Source organism: Neopelma chrysocephalum, unplaced genomic scaffold, assembly GCF_003984885.1.
Source record: "Neopelma chrysocephalum unplaced genomic scaffold, ASM398488v2 Primary Assembly neopelma1_59, whole genome shotgun sequence".
Taxonomy (NCBI): Eukaryota; Metazoa; Chordata; class Aves; order Passeriformes; family Pipridae; genus Neopelma; species Neopelma chrysocephalum.
In genome coordinates this window covers 16720563-16748027 of record NW_020897714.1, presented here as the reverse complement: position 1 = coordinate 16748027, position 27465 = coordinate 16720563, and the positions used below count along the sequence as shown (strand labels likewise).

The window sequence follows — 27465 nt, the reverse complement described above, 5'->3', positions numbered from 1 at the left end:
TTTCATAGCTTCCAAAATTACCATTAGAAAGATAGATATAAAGGTGTCCACACACTCAGTTTCAGGTTTGTTTTTTTTTTTAGTGGTGGTTATACATAGAAGCTCCTTTATGTTATGGTCCTTTCAGCCATGTGGTTAAAAGGCAGCTACTACTAATCTAAATATCAACATAACACCTTGCAAAACAATTTGTCAGGAATATTGCAGGAAGAAAAAGAAAGGTAGTTCTGAAGTCTATGGCCATACAGTTTCAAACAGTGTAACTCCATCCCTTTGTGAGTTCCAAACCTGCCCAAGAGCTGACTTTAAGTAATGCTAAAAAACCCTCAAAACAGTTATCAGGAGGTAGTTAGAAGAAATGATAAATCTAAACACTAGGATTTCTCTTGAAATGTACTTATAGAAATTGCTGTATTTCACAAATGACCTGCTTCTGTGGCTGGCACACCATATGGATTATTTATGTATTCCTTGGTATTTACTCCTACTGGAGGCCTAGCGTGACATAAGGGTTGTCAGGATTAAAACTTACTTTCTTTGGGACTATAAATGAAAACAATGCAATATCTGTGCAATAGACAGGAGTATGTAATAAATAGGAAGGAACAAAGGAGATATGTGTGTGTTGGATGGTAAAATTTTTCAGGAGCACTGGTTTGAAACTGCATTTAAATGTCACCTTGTTGGAGCTGAAGCTCTCGCCCTGCCCACCAGCAGCACCAGCCAAATCAGCTGACCATCCCTTGTTTTTTCAGGAACCAAGCCAGAGCTGGGCTCCCCTGGGCACGAGGCAGAGGCACACACTGCTGCACGCAGGAGAGGCAGAGCATGGCTGGACAGGCAATGGAGCTAACAGTAGTACCTTACAGGTTTTTCCTAGCCGTTTTCTGCTTCCAGAATCAGCAAGACCTCAGGGTTGTCTTTTACCCAGGATATCCTTGTATTTCTGTAAACTAACTCAGGGCTAATAATTCTTTCAGAAGCTGTGTGTTCAGTGAACTGCTTCTGCAACCGATGAGAGCCCAAAGTACAGCAGAGCTGGCTGATTAGGCAAAAATGTCCTTACAAACTTGATTGCCATTACTAACTTCATATAGCTGTTTGATTCAAAATCCAGAACCAGAATTAAGATAAACGAGATATTGGGCTAGATCCTCACTTTACACAGCTATGGACATTTTTTTGACTTGAGAGGTCTTAAGTGGAGCACAGCATGAGCCTGCCTAGACCTGCAATGTTTCTGATAAAGTTTGCATTGCTGGTGCTCTGTGAGTGAAAGGAGAGTGGTGTGCTCTTATCTTGGGACAGCTTGCAACAGGTATGGGTGTGGGGAGTTTATGAGAGCAAAGCGACCATCCTCCCGTGGCCTGGGCTGGTCCTCAGGGAGCACAAAGGTAAATTTCTGCAGGAGAGTGGTAAAGAAAAGAAAGAGCTCCATTCTGGCCAGCTGTTCTCCCAGGCAGACACGGCGACCTGCAAGAGAGGGAGTAGAAAGTGTCCATCAAAGAGGGCATTAATCCATGCTGGGATCACTGTGTGGGGAGCAGATCACCCTCCTGCTGTGCCTCTGACTTGCAGCTGGATACTCCCCTCAGATTTACCTGCTGAGAAGGGCAGGAAGGCATCTGGTTTCACGAACTGCCCATTTGCATCCAGGAAGTGTTCAGGGTAAAACTCATTTGGCTTCTCCCAGACTGTCTCATCCTTCAGCACAGAAGACAAGTTGGTGATGATTGTCGTCCCCTGCACTCCTCCACAAGAGGAAACAACTTATGTGAGAACAGCAGCATTATCTTGGCACAATGGATCAGTGCTGGTCCCTGTGTCTCCCATCTAATAGCAACCATCATTCAGTGCCTCAGCATAAGGCACCCATCTCCACTTCTGCATCTTATTTAAAGCATAGGTAAAGCAGGGCACTTTTCCAATGATATATGGTGCCTACCCTACACTCTGAAGTATCTGAACTTTTGCAGTTTGTATCCTTACAGAGGCTGTTGAATGCAAATGCCAATTTCATGGTTACACAGCGGAAGCAGCCTCTGCTTCTCAGATCCTCCTGGACTTGTTTTATAGCTGCAGAGAAGAAGCTGACTGACAGACTTCAAAGCCCAACTTTCACAGGGGCCATGGAAAATTGCAAAGCTTTTCTGTTTCACATGTAAACATTCTAAGCCAGAGCAGATACTGCAAGGGTACCAAAAAAAAAAAAAAATCCCAGGCTTGAACTTTGCCAGTGCTGCCAGGGCAGCTGCCTGTCACAGTGGAAATGGTCTGAATGTCAGTGGCATTTGAATAGCTTCAGAGGTTAGAATTTTAAAAACTACCATCTTAGGCAAGCCAGTAAGCTGGTGTCATGTGCCTCCAGAGAGCCTGTTAGGCTCCTTCCGACACAGGCAGTGAATGTCACAGCTCATCGAGAGGAAGGGAAACCTTTGCACTGAGCTGCCACTGTAGTTGGGTTCCCATATAACCAGTGTAAACCTAGAGCACAGATATGACCCTCTGCTTGGATTTAGCATGTCCAAATGTCCTACTTTAGTGCTCGCCAGTGACTGTAATTGGGTCTGGAAGTGCAAGACTGCAGAGTTGTGTGGGGTCACCCACACCCCCTGCCTGGTGTCTGCACAAGGAGAGGATGCTCTATTGCTTATCTGGTCACGTTCACCTTGGGAATAAAGAAGCCTTGCAACTCGGTGTCCCGATACATCATGTGAGGTAGTCCAATAGGAACAATATCCCCATAGCGTTGCACTTCATGGATCACAGCATTAGTGTAAGGCATGCTCAACTGGTCCTTCATGGTGGGGGGTCTCTCTCTGCCAATCACCTTATCAATCTCTGCTTGGACCTTACCTGAAAGCAGAACACATAAGGAATTAGAGGACACTTAGATAGACAGAAGGGGCTGGTACAAGCTGGAGGAAGATTGGTAGCATGAGAATGTAGGCGCTGGGTGAGAGCAGGACAAGCAATTAGTGAAAGAAACAGGAACTAGATGGGGAGGCATTTTTCAGTTGCTTGGTGACATCTGTATAACTATTCTTTGCGCATAGTGTCTTTAATAAAAGTCTTGCCACTTGACATGCTACCTTACTCCTCCTCTGTGCAGCTGGAAGGGTACCTGGGCATGCAGCATTAGAGAATTTGAACCAATCATCATCTACTCCAAATACTGGAAAGAGGGTACACTGACCACTGCAAGTCCCTTGCCTTCAAAATGAAGGTGAGAGTGAACTTGCCTTTCCAATTTCTCTTTTTTATCAGGGCTTCACCTCTGTCAGAACAGCTGTTTGGGAAGTGTTTCTCCTGGCTTCTGCTAGACCAACAGTCACCAAAGCTGTTCCTTGTTGCAAAATCCCCAAATCATGGAGAGAAGGTGTTCAGCCTCCTTGCAAAAAAACGCAGGTTGAAGGGAAGAGGCCACACCTCTGCTTGTTTCTGACTTACTCTGTATTTCTGGATGGAGAAGCATATACAGCAACGCCCACCGAAGAGTGGTGGTGGTGGTCTCAGAACCAGCTCCAAACAAGTCTGCAGCCACCAGACGAAGGTTGTTATAATGGAAACCGTTCTCTTCAGCTGCCTTACCCTGTGGAGAGAAAACAAGTGGGAAATTGGAGCTGGGGTATTTGCTAGCTGAGAATACCATTGTCCAGAGAAGTACTGAGAAGCACTAGATCCATTTTTCTGTGGGAGAGTAGAGCACAACACAGGCAATGGTCTGAGCATGATTGATGTACTTCGCAACCCTGTTATCTCCTGTATTTGAAGGTCCTCAACCACCTCCCATATCCTGAGAGATGAAAGCTACACCTGCCTTCAGGACAGGAGTGAACACTTTGTGCTTTCATCTCAGACAGATAGCAGGCCTCAGAGGAGGTGGAACACAGTTATCCAGGTTTGGTCAGATCATAAAACCCACACAGTAGAGAGGAGGCTGCATTAATGTGGCTAATGCAAAACTAACATTATTTTAAGGGAGTTATCCCTAGCTACGCATTACAGATTCTTTCTGCTTCTGCCCTAATATTTTCTTACCAAAAAAAAAAAAAAGATGAGGGAATTATTGCTGCCTATTAAGTCTGCAACACCACTTTCAGCAAAACTGGTCTCTATCCAAATGCTAATTGAGCTCAAATTTGTTAGCATATGAGATATGACAAACTCTCTGCATGAGTTCATCTTCTTGTCTTTTCTAATCCTCTTTATACTCTCCCTTCCTAGGGACTAGCTTCTGTTAAGTTATTCAGTATATTTTGATGCTGTTGTAATATGGATAGCAATTAATAAGGCATTTAAGACTCAACTGTTATTTCAATAAAAGATCTCATGCAAGGGAGCTCTGGGACTGACCTGACCAAAGTTGAGTCAGGAGAGGGATTTATCAGACTGGCTTATCAGAGGATCTTAGTGAAAAGAAGAGAGCTGTGACAAGAGGCAGCATGGTCAGGCTCACATCCACTCCCAGATAGTACTGCTCAGTGCAGAGTAACATAGGTCATGTTGCTCTGCCTGTGCAAGCTGGGGGGGGGCAATGCATGGGGGAGGTGACCGACACTGCTGGCATGGCAGGGTTTGTTATGCAGAGCAGCAGTGTAGCCTGAGCACTCGGATGGTGGAAGTGATTCGCAAGCAGAATTTGCTAATACTGCTCATCTGACGCTCAAAATTTAGTGAATCCACATGCAGAAACATATGGTGGATGGATGGGCTGATGCAAGTACCTTTGATTTTATACTGACTTTGTGCCTCACTGAATCGAAGGAAAGACTCCTTTTAATTTCAGTGAAGTTCAGATTTAGGCCTTCCTCTGATATGTAGGGAACTAGTTCTTAGCAAGCAATTCAAAGACACATATCCATCTTTTCAAGACATAACTTGGTTTAAAGACAGGCTACAGACTGGGCAATGACACCAAAAAGCCAGTCTGTTGCTGCAGTTTTGTAACTGATTATGAGACATCAGTCATCAAGGCACTGATATTACAAAGAATCTTGCATGTTAACGTGTTCTCTGGTGCAAACTTAGAAATATTAGTGAATTCTCAATCATTGCCTTTTAAAAGCCTTCAAAATGGTGTAGGCTGGAAAGAAGGAAGTTGCTAGACTCTGAGGGGAATGTGAAGGTAGAAAATGGCAACAAGAACATCAGCAGATAATATGACGTCTCAAGACAGTAAAGGAAGTTACAGCATGAAAAATATCTTTCTTATCAAGATATAACATGGAACGAAAAAGTAGGAAATTAGTTGGTAAGAGATTTTAAACAACTCTATGAAGAAAGTCATCTTCTATAAGCAAGCTTGAACAGGCAGAGGAACTGCCCCTGGACCTGCTGGTGTCACCCTACCTTCTCCATTTCCTTTAAAAATGCATCCGTGAGATCTCGGGTGTAAGCAGGGTTCCGGGTCTCCGTGTGCTTATTTATGAGCACATCAATGTAGTCCATGAGAGCCTTTTGGCTTTGAAAGACTTTCTGTGCCAGTCCAGGGATGTGCATCAAAATGGGCACCTCGTTAAGAAGCTGGGGTGTGAGAACCAGAAAGAGAGAGAAAGAGAGAGAAGATATTATGTGATGCAAAAAAGAAAAACGATGAAAACACAATGCTCTCAATCAACAGAGGGCAGCTTCTTACAGCTCTCAGTTTACCTGAGGAAGGAATCCAGTTTCTTCATTCAGGGAATTTTCAAAGAAACACAAGAGTTTGCGGAATGTCTCATCACTGTACTCGAAACGCTCTCCAAAGACAATGGTGCAGATCACGTTGCAGACTGCATTATTTACAGGACCACGAACATCAAAAGAACGACCTGAAAATGGAAAGGGAGACCAAGCAATGAAGCTCAGCAACACCAAGCTGTTGGACCTCAGCTGTCAGCAGCAAGAATACACAAATGCCTTCTTGATGCCTTCAAGAGAAAAAGCCCTCAAACTACTCAAAGTACAAATGCATCATACTAAGAAGTGAAGATGATCTCATCTCTTACTAATATTTGGTTGATCTGTGTTTAAAGGAGAAAACTCCCAAGAAAAGCTGAGTTGCAGGCTTGTTCTGTGACTTGACAGGTAACATGTTGTGTCTAGATGACAGGTGATGTGCTGTGAACTCTCAGCTGCACTTCTATTGCATGTGATAATGTCAATATGTTCCACTAAACTTCATAAAGGTAACAGTTAACCAGCTCTGGGAATAATTCTATTTTACATCTCTATTTCTAATTTCCTATTTGTTTCCTCTTTCAAATAGATTAGTGTTACAGTAGTCACACTGTGTAAAGTAGAAGTGGTTCCAAGGAATTCATATAGACTAGAAACACTGCATTTTCTTGGGAAGAGAGCACTGCATGCAAACAAGAGTGGCTTTAGTAATACTTCTCTTTGCATCGCTCTATTGCCTTTTTCTTTGATTTCCCCATCCTTGTGGATGTGACAAACCTTCTTTAGATTTGAATGTTGAACAAAGAAATCCAGCTTCCTCTACCACTCGCTCTTCCAAGGATTTCTTTCCCATCCCAAAGTTCCTCAACGTAGAGAGCGTGAATTTCCTTAGCTCCTTCCAGGCATGCCCGTATCTTGCCAAAACAATACCTGGAATTATGGATGAGCAAGAAATGTCAGGATATCTCACTTGTACATCAAGGAAAGTTTGCTAGACAATAGCAATTGTGAGTTTGGAGGTACAGGTCTGTGTGGATAAATGAAAGGGTCTGATCTTATACAGCTTCTTCATACAGCAATTCTGAAAATGGATTACTGCACCTTCTAATGCCTGTGCATGGCTAGCAAAGGTGGAGGGGGGATTCAATGGGAGCAACAAGGGCTGCTAAGGATAAGGAATCACTCCTCCAAACCATTCAGCATTGCACCCTTAGCTTGTGTGAACTGGGTAGCAGCTTGTGCCACCGCACAGGAGCTGAGGATGAGATGTGGGCAGGATGCTGGATAATACTCTCTTGGATGAAAGTTACCATATTTTTTTGTGACAACAACTTGCATATAGCGCTATTATGTGCAAGTTGTTGTTGCATAAGCACACTGTTTTACATAAGCACAGTAAGCACTAATCACTGGGTGTCAAGGAGCTGGCAAGGAAGTTGTACCACAGGTAGTGTCCTAACACTGCTGCAGAGGTGTGTGCTCACACCTGGAGCTGTACTACAACCACTAAGGGGAGCCCCCATCTCATCAAATCCGATTTGTCACCACCAAAGAGTGGCAGACGTACAGGGAGATTGACCCAGGGGACATGAGAAGGTGGCACCTTCTTAGCACCTGCTAAGAAAACCTTCCATTTCAATCCTACTTGTGCTAGTGCCTGTAAGGAATGCCTATTTTCAAGGAACTTGCCTTCAGATTTCTTTCCATAGCCCAAGTGTTCGTACATTGGAAAGTATGGCCGATCAGCAAAGTCCTCTGACTTGTGGACCAGGGCTTCCTTCACTGCTTTATACCCATTCAGCACTACCAGGTTGGTCCAGCAGTTCTGGAGACTGTAGATGTTTCCAAACTTCTTCTGAAACTGCCAAGATAAAAAAGTATGTCCCTGAAAATAAGCTGAATGTAGCATCAGAAATATCACCATATCCTTTCTTAGGGCCTTTACTATTTTGTGATTTTTTTGAGGTGCTTTTATTCAGAAATCTTCAGCTGATCTTTGACCTTTGTCTTTGCAGTGAAACAGCTCAGTGCCAAACAGCAGCTGAAGCAGGGATCAATTCTCCATGAGTGGAAAAATTTAGAGTACACCTCTCCTGGTGTACAAACTGTTTCCATGAACATTGTGCAAGTATTTTGGATTTTGTCAAGGACCTTTTTGGGGATTTTCAAAGGCTGCATGTTCAACAATTAATTATTTCCTAATATTTGTATTTACTTTGATCTGAAAGACTAGGTAAGTTTCTAGTCTACTTCTGCTGAAGGAAATATTAATGATTAGGTGATATGTAATTTTTTTTTAAATATGCATTTGTTCCTAAAGATCTACCCAGAGCCAGGTTTCCAGAAATGTGGTAGGAAAAGGCAATTCCACACTGGAATTTTAGGTCAACTTTCTCCCTAAAAGGAGTGTACACATCTAGTATGACTGGTAACTGGCACACACCCTACATCTGCTGTGATCTGTAAGAGACATCATGCTGACAGCAGGATGGGAGCACAGGTAATCCTGTCAGCCATGCACTCACGATGGGATCTGACCTCGGAGCTGTATCCTCCAGGTAGACAAGCCCTTTAACTGGACATAGACTCCTGGGAAGGCAGGTCAAAGCTCCCCTGCTAGTCAGGAACACTGAACAAAGCACTCAGGAGCATGTTGTTCAAAGACATGCAATAGTAGCGATGCCCCACAGTTCAATTTTTCTTTTTTTCTTTTAGTTTTTTGTTGTTGTTGTTTTGGTTTGGGGGTTTTTTGGTTTTGGTTTGGTTTTTGGTTCTTTTTGTTTAAAAACTAGGAGTCTTCATTTCTGCACTGTAGCATTGCAAGGAGTCGAAGCACTTAATGCTTATTTGCAGTAGGGTTGAAAAGCAAATTAGCACTTCACTGGCACTAGAAATACATCATTAAAAGTGATTACTGGTCAAGATTGTGGTTAGCATGACCTTGACGTGATATGATTTGAAAATGGTAAGCTTTTGGACTACACCCAAGCAAATAATAGAAATGCTATATTTAGTTTCTCCATTTGGCAGGTTTTGGACAGACAGCTGAACAGTGCTGTCCTAGAAAAGAGGGCTTTAGAGTTTGCAAGCTGAAGCACAAAACCCCCATGGTTTATCTGCTGCAAGCTGTGCTGTGCTTTTCCTTTGAGAACAGCTAAGCCCTGACTTTGAATAGGAACGCTACCGAGATTTTGGGCATTGCTGCTGGGGCAAATCCCACAAGCTGATCTCTTTAACTGAAGCTGTCACATGCCTGCAGGCATGCTTCAGTAACTCACACAGAAGTTTGCCATTCCGCAGCCTCATTCCCAGCCCAGATACTTGTTTGTCTTCCCTTGTTTGTACATCTCCCTGTTCCTTTGCCCCCAGATCTGCCCACGTGGTAGGTTGGTGGCCCGCTCTACAGCATCACCTATCATTGGGGGCACAACAGCTCACACAGAGGTAGGGAGATGGAGGTTGGTGAGCAGTGGTGTGTGATTATTGTTAATCTGTGAGGGCCAAGTCAGTGTCCTTAGGCAGTGACTTTAGAGAGGGCATTGCCCTTCAGCTTTGTGCAAGAGTAGGTCATGCCAGGGTGTACCCCACCCCTCCTGGTCGTGTGAGGGGCACTTCATTGTGGGGGCTGCCACTCACCTGTTTGAAGGAGTGGGTGGGGTTGTGGAAGTCAACGGAGAGCATGGTCCCAATGAATGGCAGAGACACTGGGCCTGGTGGGTAACGGCTCCACTTCTTCCTGCGCTTCATGAAGTCAAGCAGTAAAGTAAAGACTGTAAGAAAAACTCCCAGTACAGAGATGTTGCTCCAGAGGGATGACAGCTGGGACCCCAGCCACAGGAACAGTGCCATTTCGTAGCCTGTCTACTCCTTTGTCTTCCTCTTTGGACACAAGACTCTTTCTGCCTCCTTTTGCCTTCTCTTCCGTTTCTGACCTTTTAATGTGGGACTTGGCTCCAACTCAAAGCTCCTCCTCTGCTCAGCTCAGCCCCAGGGGAGTGGTATAAGGGTCATCCCTCCTCCTTCTCCTCCTCCAAAGCCTTTTTGTCACTGCCAAAGGAAGCAGCTCCTGCCAGTAGTGCCATCTGTGGGAGAGAACTTGGTGAGGTCCAGGTGTTTGGGCGCCCTCTCCCACGGCCAAGAGGGGATCACAGTTCACAACATGCAACCAGTCTTGCTGCATTCTCATGGGGCGATTTGGAAAGAGTTTATTTACATCTGTGTCACCTTCTTGTTAGTACAGGCAAGTCGAGGGAGAAGCAGCTTCTAAACACAGATTACCCAGGTTTCTGTTTGCAGAGCTGAGGATTGGTTCCATCGGACCTTGAGAAAGCTCAGGTTAGGTCAAACATTCACTTACAGAAATCACTTGTCACAGAAATTAGCCTATAACAGTGACCTGAGACTTTAAAAATCATTTATGTTTCTGGGATTAACAATCTTTATCCAACTCCAAATGTCAGTCAGCATGATGACTTTGGCTTTTGTAGTACACAGATCAGCTACAAAGGGAGAAAGCAATATATTATAAGGACCCTCAAATTTCCAGCCTTTGCAGCAGCAGTAATGCAAACACAATTACGGAGTTAGTCAAAGTATTTCCTAAAGCAGCACAGCTGTGTGCTCCTGGCATCTCTGCCGTTGGAGATCAATAAACCTTGCTCTTAGGACAGTTAGTTCTAGATAAAAAGAAGCAGTAAAGCCATCACAGCTTGATCTGTTATCTCAGTGTGATCAGAGGAAAACTCTTAATGGAGAAATTGCTGCAGCAGCAATGGAGAGCTCAGAATGCAAAGCTATGCACCTGCAGAGGCTGTGCAGGCAGCTCTGCTGTGCACCCAGGGCCTCAAGATGCCCCTTTCCCTGGGAGGCACCTCAGCACTCGTTATCTGTGTGCTGAGGTCACCTCGCTGGAGTCTACAGCACAATCCTGTTTTGAAAGTATCATGACTCAGGGTTCACCTCAAGTAGCTGTAAACAAAGATATGTGGCACAGGAAACAATGGGGGGAATTACCAGCCCCCACACAACTGGAGAATTGTGATTTCTTTTGTGTTACAGAGACATGCCGGGGTAGTTCATATGCCTGGAAAGCTGCCACAGGTGGACATAGTCACTTCAGGAAGGACAGGCTGGAAATGGTGAGGAGTGTGTTGTGCAGAGGAGGGCCCAGAGCTTTGCCGTGCGACAGTTGATGGGCCAGTTGAGTGCCTGTGGGCAAGGAGAAGGTGGCAAAGCTCCACAGGCAGTGTTGTGCCAGGCATTCACTACAGGCTTCTTGATCAAGGAGAGAAAGTCAATAGAGCCATCTTGCACAATCGCAGGCCATAGCACTAACTCATGGTGTGCTTTAACTGGAGGAGCTGCAAAGTCAGGCACAATCCAGGTGGTTTCTGGAGTGTGCTGAAGACAATTTCTTGACACAGGTGATTGATGGGACAACTAGAGGAGAGGCTGTACTGGGTTTGCTGCTCACAAAAAAGGAAGAATTGTTCCAGGACATGATGGTCAAGGATAAGTTTGCCTGCAGCAACCATGAAACTGTGAACTACTAAATCCTGCAAGAAGTCAGGAGGAAAAATAGCATTACTGCCCTTGCCTTCAGGAGAGCAGATTTCACCTCATTCAGTGATCCATTTGACAGGATATCGGAGGGAGTTGCCCTGGAGAGTAAAAGGGCCTAGGAGAGCTGGTAGATCTTCACAGGCAGTTTTCTCAAAGCGTGAGAGCAGTGCATGTCATTTATTACCTTGACACTGTCAAAGCCTTTAACACCATTTTCCACAGTATGGTTATAGCTAAATCAGTGAGATACAGACTGGCAAAGTAGATGATAAAGTGGGTGGATGATTGTTAGACTGTGGGGCTCAAAGAGTTGGGATCAGCAGTACAGAGTCCAGCTGGTGGATGATCACTAGTGACATCCATAGGTATCTATACTGAGGCTGATAAAGTTTAAAATATTAACAACGTGGCTGATGAGACAGAGATCACTCTTGGCAAGTACAGCCTGGGAGAGCTAACAAGAGCTGAAGTATGTTTGCAGAGCAACCTGGGAGTTTGTTGACTTTTGAGTACCCAAAATGTTTCAAACAGCTCTACTGTGAGGTCTCAGGAGACAGAGCTGTGACAGTCCTGTACTCAGTGGACTGGCTTGAGCAGGAGATGGCTGAATGCTAAAAGGTGATCAAGGACTTCCTCCCACACTGATTTTCATGACCCATGCACTCAGATGACAAAAGATGGGAAATGTGGTCCAAAGAACATCAGGGGACATCTCCTGATCACCCCATCAGTAAAAGGAAGTTACCTTGCCTGTTTCACTTTGTTTTGAGCTCTACCTTTATGAACTTCAGCTGAAAAATATCCATCTGGGTCCTTTCCATTCTTTTTACCTTGACTAGAGCCAAAGGCTGTTGGACTCCCATCACTTACCTGCAGGTTCTAAGAAGGATTGTTGATTGGAATTCAGGAATAGAACATTACCCTCAAAGGCCATCAGAAGAGGAACTCTCCAGCTGCTCTGATTCCTGTGGCTCAGCCTTGACATAAGGCAACAAAGTTGGAACCTGAAGAAGGCACCAGCTTAAGAAAAAGAAAATATTACACAGACACACACCTCCCAATTTACACCTTTCCAAAAGGTCCCTGGGTAAATGATCTTTATCCCTTTCAGACTGCAGGATAGACAGCTTCTTCTGCTTAGGGATAGTACCAAGGACTGCTGTTTCTGCAAAGGACTAGAGCAACTGTTATAGCTTTGGTAATTTCAAAAGAACAATTTTCAAAGCAACCAAAGAAACAATAGACAACAAATCTTTTTCTGAGGGAGAGAAAGAGAAAAGGGTAATTATCCTTCTGAAGAATGAAAGATGTTCATTTGCATTTCTTTTCAATAAAGTAATATTTTGAGCAATTTTCAAGTCACGGAAAAAATCCTCCTAATCCATACATATTAATTTTAGCTAGCTGTTGCCCCGCTCTGCTGGGTGCATGTCTTTGACTGTGAGAAGTCAATTAAGAGATGAGCTAAGTGAAATTACAGAAGTTGCATGCAGACATCACCATTCTTTGGCTGGAGAACCTGCATTACAAACAAAAGGCAGCTTTGAAAAAAAACTTATTACTATTGCAAAACAAAGCATCCAGAAGTAAGGTAAAGCAAGAGTTGCCTTTTTTTAAATGCAATTTTAATTGAGCCTTTTTGTCCATGTAGTCCATAAGATCATTTTTAATGATGATGTCGTGTTATATGTCCTCTTTGAAGGACCTTCTCTTTGTTCAGTGGACAGAATAGATGATCTCTTGCTAATCTTGTTTTAATTACACTATTTGGCTTCAAAGCCTGTTTTGCCACCTGCTGTTCACACCCTGTCCATAAGGGTGTTTCAGATGGGCTTTTCCACAGTGATCATCAAGTGACTGCACGGGTTTGGAGCAGACAGTCTTTTGTACCCACAGGGTTCCTTTGAGGTGCCGCCAGTGGAGGCAAATGACCTTCTAAGTGTTTGTACCAAGTAGGAAAAGCCTATAAGCTGCCACACACAGGACCCGTGCCCAGCTCCCAGCTGGGGTTGCAAGTGGCTTCTGCAGATCTTCCTGCAGAATCACAACTTTGGCACACTGGACATGAAGGTCACAGATTAGTGCCTGCTTATGAAAACTGCTGTTTCAGTAATTACCCAGCATCACATACTCATTTCTTCATAGAAGTGGGGTGAAAATCTTTCAATGTCCAAAGAAACACCCTTCGCTTCTTCTTTGCTTCAATACTGGAGCCAGCCAGGAAGCACTGCACAGATAACAGAGCTTTCAGAAAATTTTCATCCAAATCCCAGCCGGTTGACTGCTTTCCCCCTAACACCATTAGATAGACTCAAACCTCAGCAGTGTTTCATTCTGGAGGAGCAAAGCCTCTTGGAACAGCATTGGTCAGCATGAAGCCTGTTGCTTTCATTCCCTGGCTGTCCATCTCTCAGCCTACAGCAGAGCTGGGTCTGATGAAGACCCCAGAAACCTTTCCTCTTTGGTGGCCTCATCTGAACCCAGAAAACATGGCCTCCCACTCAGTCCCAGACTTTTTTGGTCTTTCCTCCACCTCCTTTTTTCTGCCCAACATCTCTCTTTTGCCTGTTTTGCCTTCACTTGGACAGCCGCTCCTCCTGACCGTTTCAGTGCTGGAAGGGGCAAGAGGTGCACAGAGGAGACCAGCTTCACACTTGTCATTCACCCTTGCCAGCCTCTGGCAGCCAGCAATAACCACCACCTGCTTTGTTCAGACATCTTGGGGGAATTTTAGATGAAAAACTGAGAACTCTATCAAGCACACGCAAACCGGGTTTTCAAGTGCTTGTAACGTAGCCAAGTTTGAGCACAGTTTTAGAGAGCTGGTGCAATGTGTCTTCCTAACACAAAGCTGCCTCCTGCCAAATTTTGCATGTAATGCTTCAAAGCATTAAACTGAGAACGGAAAATATCACCAGAAATTTTTCTAATGGGTTAGGAGAAGGTCAGATAAACAATGGATTTCTAAGAACGATGTCAGCCATTAGAAAGGGATCAAAAAATTTTTGGCTGAATGTTTCCAAACAAATTTAGCCTGAGGCACAACCCCGACTCAGGAAATTTTAGTCTCTGCTGGTTCATTGTGATTTTCTTGGCCCTCGGGGGGGGGGTTAAACATTGGGTACTTCCACAGCCTTAAGATGGACTGTGCTAACAGCTTGTTCATAATAAAGCAGTCAGCAGAACTGAAATAGCCAAGTCTTTCATAGTTACTGTTACTATGACTTACTGCCAACCTTCTCACATTGCAAAGAAATCTGTTCTTCAGGCTTTTCTTCCTTAAATTCCCCATGGCTTCCTACCCTTTTTCCTACATCAGTCACAGCAGTTCACTTATCACCAAACGGAATTGTAGTTGGACTTTGCTTCCTTCATCCATCCCTTCCTGTGCTATCCCATCCCCATACACATCTCTTGCTCTTAAAGAACAATGACTCTGAACTTGGTACTGAAAGCAGGGCAGGTCTTGGGCCCCATCTTTTCACCCAGAGAGACAACTCTGTGCTGGTGCCATAAGATGTCGAGGAGCCAGGCTCTAGCAACCACTGTGAGCAATTGGGCAGCGTGAGCTGTGCAGTTGCTGCAAGTGTCAACATCTGGATGAATAAAGCAGCCACAGAGATGAAGTCGTTCCCAGACAAGCCGCAGACAGTAAGGTCTGAAGAATGGAAATTGTAAGAGCAGAATGGCTTTATTATGACTTGATATTTCACAGAATTGAGATGACAGAGGACTGAGCTCACACCTATATGTAACGCTGCCCGGTGAGGGTTTTGCCAGTTCAGCAAGTGACTGGCCAAGGGTAGTCACGGACCCTAACCCCAGCATCCTCGTCGTGTTAACTGGGGTTAAAGCAGAAATCAAAACTAGCTAGCTTGGTTTTAATTGCTACATTCAAGTTCAGGTTCTCCTACAGGCCTTAATTCCTCAGGCTAAAATGTTCCCACTGTTACCTTAACCCGAGTTAGCCAAACGGAGCTCAGCACATGCAATTTCTGACCCCAGCATGGAGAGGTAACGAACCAAGGTGCTGTTTGGCACAAGCTGTGGTACCAGCACTGGTCTAAAATGCCTCCTGAAGATTCTGTTAAACCTCTGTGATGTGGCTGAGCTCTGGGAAGATGCCTGCTCGTTCAGAAAATGACTGGCAGCAGTCTTGACTCACACTCTCTCGTGAAACTGTCAGAAAAATATGGCTTACGCCCCCAATACCACAGGCTGTTGATTTGTCTCAGCTGCTGGTTTTGGTTTCTTGCTTATTATGCTTCTTGGGAGCTGTGAATATATTGCTTTTCTTTTCATTTTTGATTCAGTACTGATACCTTGGGGTTTTGCTTTGCTGTAATGAGAGCATCCAGGGGAATTTTGGACACAGCTCCTGACTAAAATCCTGTTATTAATTTTTTTTCATAAGAGATGCATTTAAATCCATATGGGGAAATTCATTCTACTTTCCTGAAGTGTGAGATCAGTGTGACACCTTTGAAAATAATAGTGTGATTAAATCCAGGTTTTGGAAGCCAGACAGACAAAAGCATCTTGGTTTAGTTTCTGCCATTGATTTGCCCTGTGAGTTAGAGACAAGCACTCAGCTGGCTGCTGGCTCTGTTTCCTTGCTTGCAAAATGTGTTTAATGGAGCTGTTTACCCAGTTGTGATAACGAATCTACAAATCTTGGTGCAAAGGACATTTATGAGCACCGATACCATAATTATTACAAAGCAAAGAGAGGGGTTGCCAAAGATCTCAGAATAGAGATTAAAACAGATAAAGAGCTAATTTGAAGACTCACTTTTGTTCCAGGAAGTGTCTAGCTATGATCTTTTTCTTCTGGCAGAGGGAGTGTTTCACAGGGAGCATTTTGCTGCTGTTTCCATTCATTGGAAGGATAGTCAGGATGCTGTTTTTTCATAGTTAGGTACTCAATTCAGTTATTTATGAATCAAAATAAAAAGGGAAGCTAATCTGACTAAAATGAGAATTGCATTTTTCTGATGTGCTTATGGCTCTCAGGAGTAGACAGAAAATCCTTGGGTGATGCTGTCTCCTCATAGGCAAGTCAGATTTCTCTCTTTTTTCACTCTAAGCTCGTTAGTCTGTTTCTGATGGCTGCCGAACATCCCTGGCTTCCTAGGAAAGCATTCAGAGCAGCGTGTGCTCAGCACATCTCAGAAAGAGGAGATGAAGGGAGGCATTACTTCTGAAGCACACTTGCTGTTAAAATTTCCTTACAGTCCGTGAAGGTAGAAGTGACTATCTCTCTTCACATCACCTTCCTGCTGGCTTGGTGGCTGTGATTGCTCCAACGGTAAGAGTAAAAATATTCCTGTTCTGGGAAAGTGGTGCATTATCTACTTTGTTATTTAAGCGTGTGCTCAGAGCGATGCCACAGCAGTTCTTTTGGTGCGTGCTGTTAGCTCCTGCCTCATTCAAGTTACACAGACATTTTCAATACTGTGAGCATGTGCTGTCACTCAGCTCAGGACCCCTTTTCTCCCCTTCTGCCACCACATTTGCACAGCTGTTTAGCATGGAGAAACTTTTGTTAGCTGACTTGTCACTGTATGACAAGGTGTGCAGACATGAGCCTCTCAAACCTGGTCTTTTTGTGTATTTGCCTTAGGCCAGGTCTGGCAGACATAGCAGGTTCTACAGAAAGAGTAGAACCATGCCTAGTCTGGGGCCCTGCTGTATCTGTCTCTACAGAGCAACGATAGCAGGTATCTGCTCCTTGTGAGGTTAAGACTAAACTGCAAGGGAACTAAAGCACAAGGCATCAAGCATAGTACCCACTTGAGTGAACTGAGCCCAGGCACTTTTGCCCACCCGGGCTCAGACTGCCAATGCAAGGCAGGCAGCCCACTCTCCGTGGTACTACCAAAAAAGTTGCAGGCAGAAGTGACACTGAAGCTTTTCCAGGTTTAAAAGACGAATGCAGGCTCAGTGCACTTTCATGAACCTGGATGTTCTCTGTAGCTATTTATTAACCTCACACAGCCCCAGGACAGGCATTTGCTGCTGCGTGGCTGAACAGATGCAGGTGGTGGGAGGTACCTGCACGTTGAGCATGTCATGGGCACATGTGAGTCACATGGCAGGGACAACATTGGGAACATGGTTCCCACTGCCACAGTAAAAGTGACATGAGTCCAGCTGGCACCCCACAAACAGAGAGCTTTCCATCCCTGCAATGGGCTGTCAGCAGGCTGCCAATGGATCCTCCTCCAACCACTAAAAATGATGTGGCTTCTCCCAGCAATCTGCGAAAACCAAAAGACACCTCTAGCTTTGTTCACTAACAAACCGGAACAAATCCCAACAATCTCAGCACTCCTGTCTTACTCACAGGCACCTGAGGAGCTTTGAGGAGCAGGAATTAATGACAAGACGGAGAAAAAATACTGGCTGATAGAGAAATCCAAGGAGAGGAGGGAAGAAGTGGTAAAGACAGCACAGTCTGAACAGCAGACTGTCACTGGCAATGGCATGTATAGTAACAGGCCAGACTTAACAGCAGAGGAAGATGTGGCTGCTGCTCCCTGGGTACAAATTGACAATTTTTCTGTCAAGCAATTAATGATCTCCTGAATTCTGCCCTTTGCTCAGAAGTCCATTAAGGCAGTAGAAGATGATGAGCGGAAGAACTTACAGCAATTCTATTAAGAAACTATAAATACCTTTAACACTAAAAATAAAATGCACATTTGTCCCAGCACTTTTTGTCTAAATTATATTAATGCACTAAACTGAAAATACTCAAACATATAATTTTGATGATCTAAACCCTCTTTTAATCATTTCTGAGAGCATAATGTGCTTGTTGTTAGAGTACAGAGTTTATTATTTTGCTAATTTCACAAATAACGCAGCATCAAGCTCTTGTTAGCAATTTTTCATTATTTTATCTTCACTTTTTCTGTCAGTATAAACAATGGCTTGAATACAAGTCAGTGTTTAGAAGTTTTTCTCAGTGTGCTGGAAAGAGAAGATTGTTGTGTGTCACTATGACAGTGAAATGGGTTGTTTATATTTGATTTCTGTGTGATGCTCCTAATGATAGTTCATGCTTCACAAATCTGAATGTGCATTGGAAATCAGAATGTGTATTTAATTTTTTTATGAATAAGAAACCCACAAATAACTTTTGGTTTGAAATAGCGGCTCAGTCATGCTTACGGTTCGATTAATAACAGTGGTAGCATATGGAGTGAAATAGAGATCAGAAATAATGAAAGTATAGGCAAGATCTTGCTACAGAGAGTTTAGCTGGTCGGTTACCCTTGGAGCTCTATCCTAAATGATCTGTAGGTTACTTTTGCCAATAGTACTTGCTACACTCTCATAGCAACCACACACAACAAGCTTATTTTTCTGTGCTCATTTGTAATTGTGGTTTTGCGTCATCAACAAAAATACCCCCGCTCTTTTACCCAGGAGGTGTCCATGAGCAGTGATCTTTCCACAGGAAGGAAGAAGGATCAGAAGTGATGGCTGCAAGGGAAACTGAAAAGGAAAGTATTTTCTTTGTGGTTTTTAAGCTGAGTGAGTGGATGCTGAAAGACATCACACTGCCATGCTGCGGGGGGTGAGTGGCAGAGAAATGACATGGGAAGCACTGGGGCCTGCTCCTCTCCTTATCATGGCAAAACACCAAGCTCCTCGACATAACCAACCTCCCCACCTGCAGAGAAGCAGCAGCTTCCTAAACCTGCTGACTCCCACGTCCCCAGGGGGTGGCTGTGTGGCACCTGCAGCTCAGAGCAAGGTGTTGCTGAGCACCAAAACATGCAGGGCTGAGCTAGCCATGAAAAATGAATGCTTTTGTGGTAACAGTACTTTAAAACTTTATGTTGGGTTGCTTAAAAAAAACCACGAAAACCTGGAAATTTTCAAAGCCACACCACAGATGGAGATGACAAATCTTAGTTTTCCCATGGACTGAATACAGGCACTATGTATGTGAGTTAGCACTTTTCTGCAGGTCCCTTCTTGACTCATATCCAGAAAGAGAGAAAGGTCTAAAACAAGTCCTCAATTATTTATTTACTTTATTACTCCTTATTGCCTATTCCAAAGTCCAGAGCTTTTTGAATTGTCTTCACTCTGTTTTGAACTACAACCTAATTTCTGGGGTGGCTTTTGCACTCAGGACTAAAAATTCAGCAACTATTTCTAATTTTCCCTGTTTTCCTGTGCAAGTCTCATAAATTTGATAGTGAAGGGCACCTCCTGTGCTGACAACTTGGTGGCAGATGGATCCCACCACCCACATGGACCTGTGGAAACAGAATCCACATGGGTCTGTACAAGCACACCTTGCTACTTGTGGTGCTGGAGGGAAGAGGGGTAGAAGAAAAAGCTGCCAACCCAGCCAAGCTGACTTCTGTGGTCTCTGCTGTGAGTGTGAGAGCTGCCATTGATCACACTGTCTTCTCCTGGCTGGTTGCTCTGGGGAAGTGTCTCCAGACCCTCAGGGCAGTACCCACTCTCAGTGTCACACAGTGCACAAATTTTCAGCTGGGAGCACAACAGGCATGGAAAGGCTGCAGATCACACACTAAGCCAATGAACAACAAAATTTGCCACCAAAAAGCATTCAGAGTGCAAACGCAATGTGCAAACTCATTCACACCTCTTATTTGTTGCTGAGAGCTGACGAAAACCAGCATCAAGCCCTATCTCTCAACAGGGGGAGCAGGCTTGCAGCCGTGCTGTCACCCCTGCCAGAAAGGGGTGCTGTAAAAACCTCCTCTGACAGAGAAACTTTCATCTTCTGCCTCATCTGCTCTGACTCTGCCCTGCAGATTACAAAGGGTGGTTTCTCATCAGCCTACAAAATCAGGAGATGCACACAAAAACTTGGCTGAAACCCCGCTATACTTTTCTATGAAAGCTAGCGGAGCAACCACAAGGCTCAGCGAGCGCAGGGGAACGGCTTTATGTCATCCTTCAAATGCTACGGACGGCCTTTGGCCAGTCCCAGCTCCGCGCCCTCTGTCCCCCCGGAGACAGTGCGCGGGCTTTGCTGGAGCGTGAATTCAGAGCCTTAAGGTGGCAGCACCAGACAGCCCTCAGGGCTCTGCCCCGGAGAGAGCTGCGGGCCAGGGGGTCGGCACGGACAGAAACACCAGGCCTGGGAGGCGGCAGCGGCTGAAGGGTGGGCAGGTGAGCAGGCACACGAAGGTGCGGAGAGGTCGGGCTGTGAGAAGGAAAGACACCCAACAGGACAGAGTGGATTTTGCACCGCCTAGGATTAGGTGAGGTGGGCTGAGACCTGCGGTTTCTACGCAAGGCTGAGATGGTTCACCAGCCTGAGAGTGCCCGTGCTGGCAGGGGTGGGAAGCCACTGCCGTCTGACATGCTCCGCGATGTGCATGGCCTGGGGATTCGGTCCCGCTTCCCTCAAGCCGGCTAGGCTTGACCAGAGTCAGGCTGAAGACCTCTGGTCTCCAGAGTGTCAACCAAATGTCAGGTTTGCTGGAAAGCAGGAAAAAAGCAAGCAGGGAACTAGCAAGAAGTTTCATTTAGAAGAAATAAGGCCTTGAAGACAGAGGCTCTGGTACCTTTCCCAAAGGCTTCACAAAGGCAGTGATCCACACTCCTCTTTCCTCCTGGCTGTTGATGCCTTAAGCCCATAATGGTTTTCTAATTTTGTAAGCCTTACAAGTTTTATAGGTAATAGAAGTAGATTTTAGAAACAAACCCCTTTCTCCCTCCTCCCTGTAGCACCCCTTAGTTTATACATTCCTTAAGCCTCTCACCCTATTCCCATACCCAGTAGAAAATGTTTAGTCTCTTAGTCAAGGCAAGCCTGTCTTGTTTAGAGAACGCTCATATCTGGGCCTAAACCGCAGGACAGAGTCAAGGAACTAGGTCACTCTGCTCTCTGTACCCCGAAGATGATGAAGAATGATGAAGAGGGGGTCCCAAAAAGCCCCCCGACCCAATTCCAGGAGGCGGGCCAGGGGGTGGACCAGGCCAAAAGTTATAGGGTGGACACACTTGGGATTGGCCAGATATTGTTATAAATGTAACATCCCGGGCACAGCCCAGGGCGCGCGCCGTGTAACATCTATTTGCCTTGGCATAATTAAACCCTTTCTTATCTCACCCCAGCTAACGGCTCCTGAATTTTTTCGTAGCACCAGCTGAGCAGGCATCACTGTGGAGGGGGGATCACAGCTCAGTTCCCTGCAGGAACGGGGTCCAGAATAACCACCTGCTGCTGCCGCAACTCCCCAAGCTACTCTGGACAGCTCTGCAGGTGTGCTGGATTTCAGGATTAAAACCACTGCTAAGTACACAGCCTGACTGCCCTAACGTGTCATACCACCGTGAACTGCTGCATTTATAGGCAGGGTGGAGTCAGATTCATCACTGAATGGCATGGCAGGGCGACAGGGCAAGAGGCAAGTCACAAGCTGCAACAATGGGAATTGTGACTAGATACAAGGAGGAATTGCTGCTCCAGGAGAACAGCTCAGTAGTACAGGAATGGGATCCCAGAAAGGGTGTGGAGTACCCACCCTGAAGGTTTTCAAAACTTGACTATCCAAAGCCTTGAACACCTGCTATAGTTCAGAGGCTGGCCTTCACAGACCCACCACACTGGACGAGAGACCTTGAGAGGTGCCTTCCAATCTATTCTGAATCAGGATTTCCAGAGTGCTTTAAAACATGAATATGGATGACAGGTAAAAATTTGATGTGTGTCATTTTTGTAATAGTCTCGGCTGATCACAGACACAATTTGAATTCTTATTTAACTCTTTGATCTAGAGTAGGTATGCCTTTGCAGACATTGGAGAAGATTTCCTCCGTTTTGGAAAAGAAAAAAACAAAGTTGAAAGAGTCTGGAATAAATTTACTGAGTCTAAAAAACCCCAAAAAAATCCAAGAGAGAGAAAAAGGCAGAATTTAAGGACTTCAGACCTGCCCAGATGATAAGGACATGTGATAGACCAAAAACCCAATTGAAGAAGTTGCTGAAGTGTAAGAGCACTGCAATAGCCATGACATACCAACGCAGAAACCTCTGTGTGAACCTTTTTATGCTGCCTGAGGAACAGCAACCAGCTACAGATGCCCTTGATCCCACCTCAGGAGGAGAGAGAGGGCTCCTGCATCCCAAATCCTTTGGGCTGGAACTCCAAAATACAACCCTTGAGTGACTCCAAGATGAATTAAGACAAATAGGATGAGTTATCTGCAAGCAACACAGACGTGCGACACACAGATTACCTGTAAGCAATGTAAAAGATGGAGAAATGCAATGACAGTCTTACAAAAACACCTGTAGTCAATGGAAATGAGGATGGAGGTGTCTCCACCTGTTCCTACCTGTTTATGTACTGTCATGTCTTTTTGAATCTGAGTTGGCCCAAGGCTTTTCAGAACGACTGGGGATCTTGTCTGCTCTGGCAATTACAACAGCCTGAGGTGCACAGGCTGCAGCAGAAATCAAGCTCAAACACTCGCTGTCAGTTGAGGCAGAAGTGAAAACAACAGGGAAATACAGGAGTTGGCGGTTTGTCTGTCCTACAACAGGAGTTGCCGTGTTGTGTGGCTGTGAGAAGCTCATTTCAAGGATAAGCACTTAGGAAGTCACAGCCTGAAGGTACAAAGCCTGCTTACTGCATGGAAGGATTTGCTTCATGAACACTGCCTGTTTGCCAGACAGAGGCACAGTGCCTTGTGGGAGCCTTTGAATCGTGACATTTTAGTTGCTGAAACTCTGACCCTGAACTCCTGACAGACCTTGGCTGCGGTTTTTACCACTCCCACCCAAGGTCACACAAGCTGGTCAATGAACATTTTTTCTCAGCTATTGAACTCTTGTACTCATGTATTTCCAGACATATGTATACACTTACAAATCAAAAAGGTAAGTGCATATGTTCTTAAAAACCGCAAATTGTTACATCTTTAATGCACCTAGTGAAGAAAAGGGTAGGCCAAGGGGCTGTGGCAAACAGCCAGATGAAAAGGCTGCTCAGGCAAGCCCCAGACTTGTTCTTTCTCTTGCATTGTGAAGGACAAGAAAAAGTTCCACCAGACCCTGCACAGAACAGTTGACTGCAGATTGAGAAAGGTTGTTTAGGTTTTTGATCAGCTACTCCCAAGGTCCAAGTAACTCCAATAAATGCTAAAAATAAGGGGCAAATCTCTCTATTTTGTCAGAAATGGTAAATACAGGTCGCCGAGATTTCTGGTGTCTGTCTCAAGCAGCTCTTTCAGACAGCTCAAATGAAACCCTAGAAAATGAACATCAGCTTTTGTGTTCCACAGCTTCTGTGGGGTGCTACTGACTGGAGGTAGAAAACCAACACAAGGCATGTCTGAGGAAGGACCAGCCAAACCAGGTGACCTGGCCAACATCCCCTTCTGAAGCAGACTATCATCTATTTGGAACAAGCATTTGGATGCAAAATGGTTGTTCTACGTTAAAGAGTTGATTTCAGGGCCTGTTGCTGTGCAGTCTAATAAATGGCACACAGTATGTTTGGTGTGGTACCTTCCTGGACTGTTCTTCCAAAACTCACACACATCTACTTCACACAGAAGAGATCAGCAGGAACAGCCACCTTCACCAGTGAGGACTACAGGCCTTCAAGTGCCTTTCCACTGGTCTCAGATCTCCTCTTGTGTCTTAGCATAACTAAAGGGAGCCCCAAGGACACACCTTCCCTGACTTCCACTGATCTGTTATTTCTCCATGGCTCTTTTCACATGATTAGGCCACTTGTAAAAGGTTTCTCACCTCTCCTTGTCTTTGAGAGGAGCTTTGGACCATAAAGCTGCAGTGCTCAGCTCCAGGCTGAATCCATCAAATGTGGGTGGTGAGCAGTGTTCGAGGCCAATGGGCCACACTCCAAAGCAGAATTTGTCCCAGTTACTGGCAGTCTACAGTCACTGTTGTCAATTATTAGGGATCAGAATTAGTGTTTCTCCTTCTAATTTGTACATCTTTTGATCTGTTCATCTTCTAGACTGCAATAATTCTATGCAGTTAAAAAGATGCACCTTCTTCACCTCTTCTTCTGAAGCAATACACCACAAACTTGATGTTTGCTAAAGTCCATCTTTCACATTTGTCATGAGGAATGTTTACGCTTCTGCTCTACCAGCATATTTTCCAAGTCTTTTGTGTTCCTGTGGCAACATGCTGCTGCTATTTTTAATAAAATGAGTGGTACAGCTGGAGTAGGCCCCAAGGACTGCACCCATCAGTACTATCTCGTTAAGGCTGCAAATGCTCACATCCATCTCACATCTCTGAAAACTTCTCCAGGTAGACTTTCCTGTCCTGTGCAGACAAGAACATTTCCTACTCAGTGCAGAAGTGAACACAACTCTGGAAATCTGCTTAGAGACTACAAAATTGGGCTATTCTGTATAGCCTCTGGTTTTGGTAGCTGCAAAAGTCTTCAGCAGCAGCACTAGAGAAACTTTGCTTATTTTCTTGCAGAGAGCAGCTCTTTGGTTTCATTCCCAAATGGACACTTAGATTTTTGCCATCTATCACCTGTACAGGTAACAATTCCTCTTGAAAAGTTTTAGCCACAGCAGCGCACCAGGTGAACAGACATACTGCACTCATCTTGGGCTTCCAAAGCATCAAAGATTTTACAAAACCCAGAAGTGTTACATTAAATTGGTCTTTGTTCTGCTTATACACACTGTGCTTTCTTGCCTCTCTGAGATCCATTTCCACCTGCCAATTCTTAATTTCATAGTACAACACTGAACAATAATCTGTCTGTTTTTCTGTATTTCCTCTGACTACAAATGGGAACCAAGAAATCTGTCTTACTTGTACAGTACTTCAACTCCAGGTGATGAAAAAGTGCACAAGAAGAAGTAGATACTGTTATGCTCCATAGTACAAGTCAAATATCTATTCATGGTAATTCTAACAGTCCCCAAAATAATGTCCTGAAAATAATCTACAATTTATAAGAATCTAATGATTCCATTTCTCTTCTGAGAGGGCAACCCAGCTCTGATGTGCAAGAACTCAGGTGAAAGTCTAATTAAGTTTTCCTAATATAAATGCTGTAAAATGTAGACTTCTATTTTTTAATAAAACCATGAAATGTGGTAACCTTTCTTTGATAAACTGGCTTCAGCTCAGGGGACTCTCACACAATGCAGATTTATCCTTAGACCACCTACTTATCTTTACTGTAAATGCCTCCCAGCTCTTTCCCTGACAATTTCTCTACCATTCTTTGCTCCCCACTAAAAGATGTGGCACTGAAAATAAGCAATTTCAGTAAAACTCAGGAAACCATTGCCATGATTATACAACAAAGACAGGGAGCACTGACCTCCAAACCCACTGCAAACTTGAGTTTGGCTGTTAGCAGGTGTAGCTACAGCCCCAAAGCCCCTAATGCAGTGCAGGTGGTATTTGCAGATGACCTGGCTGTGCTCACGTTCAGTAGCACGTGCAGGTTTTATCACACAGAGGAGAACACACCAGCCCGAATACTGATCCCCAGCTAGAGCAGAACATTTCCTTCACAGGAGAGTTGCTATGAGCTGGAAGACTATTTTTCTTGTTCAAATTATTTGCATGGGAGGTAAGTCTCTCTAGAGCTGCTAAGAAATACCAGCATTTCTAAAGCTGGCCAGGTAAGGTCAAAACCTTGAAACCATAGTGTTAAAACTGAGTTAAGCAATAAATTACAAAAACCCTCTAGAGGACGAAGAGGAAAGGGAAGCAATCTTGGCTCTCGGTATAGCCCCGTGAAAGAAACCACCTAACAAGCAATGCTTCCCTTCTAATTCAGGCTCCCTTCTGTAGCAGCACTAACTGGGATATGGGTCCCACTTGAGAAATTAAATCCTACAAAAAGATTCTGTAAGCAGCACCCTCTTCACGCATCAGCTGGATGACAGAGCTGACCTTTTGGATCCCACTAAAAGTACAGAGCAAAATATTAAACACTCGCATGCAGAGACAATGACAGCAATTTCAATGACCTTTGCACTCAAAAGGAAAAACCTAATTCTCTCCTTCAAAGCTCTACATAATAATTTTTAGCTGAATAGCACACGTCAGTTTGGGAGCTGATGATGCAGGTATCATATGGAATGAATTTTTCAGTGATGGGCATTAGCCAAGCTCTCATCAGCGTGCAGCAATGCCAGAGAGAATAACCAGAGTGTTACTGGTCTCCTACAATTTTCTAATAATCACCTTTGCCCTCTACCTTTATTGACTAAATTCTCTGACTCACAATACGCTGCAGGAGCTCTATCTTTTAAAAAACCCGAAACAAAAAACCAAACCCAAGACTAAACATGTTTGTTAGAATCTCATCCTGTTTCACAACAGGGATTTCTAACCCAAAACTAAAACTGAAACTGCACTTCCAGCATTTCATAACAAAGTCAGTAAAGCCACATCTTTGTGTTTTCTAGATCTGTAACTGAACCTGGATTGCCTGTCTTCTTTCTGTTCTTCTCCTCATAACTTTTAATCACTTAAAAAAAAATCCAGAGCAGTGATGATTTATTCATCCTCAATCATCCAGATATCCTGTTCCACTTCCAAAGATCTGATATTTCCACTCAATTTTCTAAATTTTTACATAGAGGACTGCTTCTTCCAATTATTTTGGTAAGTTAAGGATCTAATCAGACAAACCCATACTGTGTCCCTCTACCAAGTATTTCTACCATATCCAGGACACCCACTGCACTCAAGACAGCACAGGTAGTTTCCTGATGTAATGACATGATTAATAGGCACGCTAATTAGGAAAGTTTATATCCAACTCAACCCCAAAATGTTCGCCCTGTAAATTGTAAATGTACCAGTTTAAGGTATTATTTCCTCACATACATTCTTATGTACATTACAGTTCACACTGCACATTAAACAGTCCAAATACCAGAGCTGTCATTTAATTGCGCACATCTCAACAAAGTACCTTTTTTAAATGCATGTCCTACTGAAAATGTATTTCTTTACCTTGGCATTAGCTGGACTCCGTGAACTAGATGTGCAACATTCTTCAGCAGATGCTCTGCCCTGACCCCCTCAATGTTTTTTGTTTCAACACCATTTCACATCATCACTTTGCTTTGCTCTAGGCATTTCAGAAGGTTCAAGAATATCACAATTCCAGGTAAAATCCCCTTCGTACCTACGTGGTACAGATTAGTGGGATGGTCACCACCTTCTGCAGTGGCAGCTGAGACTGGTTTCTCCTGTGCTGCACAATCCAGGAG

At 44.3% G+C, this 27465-nt stretch overlaps 1 protein-coding gene across 1 annotated transcript; it reads right to left on the bottom strand.

Moving 5' to 3' along the window:
- Positions 1 to 70: 70 nt before the first annotated feature.
- LOC113965973 (cytochrome P450 2D14) lies at positions 71 to 9626 on the bottom strand. The gene is made up of 9 exons (XM_027680101.1): positions 9298 to 9626; positions 7351 to 7522; positions 6439 to 6591; positions 5653 to 5813; positions 5353 to 5526; positions 3451 to 3592; positions 2669 to 2856; positions 1602 to 1743; positions 71 to 1473 (listed from the first exon to the last, which is right to left on the bottom strand). The coding sequence occupies exons 1-9, from the start codon at positions 9508 to 9510 to the stop codon at positions 1295 to 1297; spliced, it is 1524 nt and encodes a 507-aa protein (XP_027535902.1). The 5' UTR covers positions 9511 to 9626; the 3' UTR covers positions 71 to 1294.
- Between the last annotated feature and the right edge of the window lie 17839 nt (positions 9627 to 27465).

What these genes read in the sequence shown, in the direction of transcription:
- LOC113965973 (XM_027680101.1), bottom strand. Translation starts at nt 9,510, where the DNA reads ATGGCACTGTTCCTGTGGCTGGGGTCCCAGCTGTCATCCCTCTGGAGC. An exon ending in CCACCCACTCCTTCAAACAG is followed by an intron (nt 7,523 to 9,297) that starts GTGAGTGGCAGC and finishes TTATCTTGGCAG; the next exon opens with TTTCAGAAGAAGTTTGGAAA. An exon ending in AACATTCAAATCTAAAGAAG is followed by an intron (nt 5,814 to 6,438) that starts GTTTGTCACATC and finishes TTCCATTTTCAG; the next exon opens with GTCGTTCTTTTGATGTTCGT.